This window comes from Gavialis gangeticus, unplaced genomic scaffold (genome assembly GCF_001723915.1).
Source record: "Gavialis gangeticus isolate Ggan-Ray unplaced genomic scaffold, GavGan_comp1, whole genome shotgun sequence".
Taxonomy (NCBI): domain Eukaryota; kingdom Metazoa; phylum Chordata; order Crocodylia; family Gavialidae; genus Gavialis; species Gavialis gangeticus.
In genome coordinates, this window is record NW_017729015.1 from 9364009 (window position 1) to 9365790 (window position 1782).

General features: G+C 49.3%; 1 protein-coding gene across 1 annotated transcript in view; it reads left to right on the forward strand.

The window, feature by feature from the left end:
• Positions 1 to 1782, forward strand: part of CHUK (conserved helix-loop-helix ubiquitous kinase) — a gene marked incomplete at its 5' end in the record, with an annotated part of 56441 nt that overhangs the window by 38611 nt on the left and 16048 nt on the right. Inside the window, one exon of the mRNA XM_019512065.1 lies at positions 394 to 503. Within this exon, the coding sequence (XP_019367610.1) occupies positions 394 to 503 (110 nt within the window). The remainder of the gene's footprint in view (positions 1 to 393; positions 504 to 1782) is intronic.

The window sequence follows — 1782 nt, forward strand, 5'->3', positions numbered from 1 at the left end:
CTGCACCTCCTGCATGGAGGCACTGGCTTTCAGAGGGGCAGCCCAGGGCCAGAGCTTACAGAGGGCTTATGGAGGGGCCCCATGGGCCAGATGAAATTGCCTGGCGGGCTGGTTCTGGCCCACGGGCCATATTCTGCCCACCCATGCACTAGTGGGATGCAGCAGCACTAGGTGGTGGTGGTGGTGGTGGCTCGTTATTAGACTTGTGCTGTCTCATACTTTGCACTTGTGGCATGCTTCCCAAAAGGGTTGGCCACCATTAAGTTGAACATTTCAAGATCCTTTTGTCTGTTTTATATGGTACTGCTGCTTGCTTTGATTGACTGGGGGGGAGGGAGGTATCACTTTCCATTTACAATTTAGGAGCTACAGAGTTGCTTTTTTCCCCATCAGGCTGGAGATATTGCTTATCTAGATGAACAGATTATGGCTTTACACACAGAGATTGTGGAACTGCAAAGGAGTCCATATGCAAGACGCCAAGGAGATGTTATGGAGGGCCTGTAAGGACAACAGCTTTTATGTTTGCTTGTTGAAATCATTACAAAGTGTAAAAGTTTTTGTTTTTTCATGTCTGTCTGTTTGTTTGGATGAGGAAGGTGTGTGTTATGAGAAGGTTTCCCTAATGCTGTGGCATTGTCCAGGCTTTACATGCCCAGTGCCTTTGGAAAACCTTGATTTTCTTGCTTTGCTCTTACTCCAAAGGTTCCTGTTTTGATTGGAGGGAGAGAAATGTTCTTGAGCCAACACTGGAGAAATGCCAGTGATGTTTTATCTTACTGTATGAAGTGTTTCAGATGTGGTTCTGGAGCAAGAAAAACAGCAACTTGAATCAATTTGTTTGTTGATTTAAAACCTTTTTACAATGTTAAAAGAAATAAAACCCTGAAGTTGCAAAGTGAAGCACTCAGGTAGTGCCAAAGTGAGGGTTGCACATGTAGTATGAACTCTGCTCGCCAGCACCCCTGCCCTAATCTATAGCCTGTAGCCTATATCTGCACTGTTCTATAGTACGAACGTGCATTAAGCAAGGCAGCAGCCCTTGATTTCAGGAGGGCAGACTTCAGTGAGCTGAGGAGAGTAGTCGGGGAGGCACTGAGGTCCCGGAGGGGAAGGGAGTCAGGTGTCCAAGAAGAGTGGTTGCTCCTTAAGGAGACGATCCTCCAAGCCCAAAGGGAGGTAATCCCAACACGGATCAAAGGGAGCAGGAGGGTGCAAAAGCCCCCATGGCTCACCAAAAGCATCCAAGAATCTCTCCTAGCTAAAAGGGAGGTATACACCCAGTGGAAGGGAGGGGCTATCACCAGGGAGGACTATACTGTGGTTGCTCGGGGATGCAGGGGGCAGTCAGGAAGGCCAAGACGGAGATGGAACTGGGACTAGTGACCCAGATCAAGGACAACAAGAAGTCCTTTTTTAAATACTTAGGGGGCAAAAAGAAGGTACCGGGTAACATGGGGCCCCTGCAAGACATGCTAGGAAATCTGGTCATCACACCAGATGACAAAGCTAACCTATTTAACAACTTCTTTGCCTCCATTTTCCTGAGCAGGGACCGGATCAGCCCCCCCACAGGGCCACCTGCAGGCCCCAGGGGAGGCGCACCTAGGCCAAGGGTCAGTGAGGATCTAGTCAGGAAACTTCTGGAGGGACGGGACGTATTTAAATTGGCTGGACCTGACGATCTCCACCCCAGAGTGCTGAGGGAATTAGCTGAGGTCATTGCGGGACCCCTGGCACGGCTTTACGAGCACTCATGGTGCTATGGTGTGGTGCCAGAAG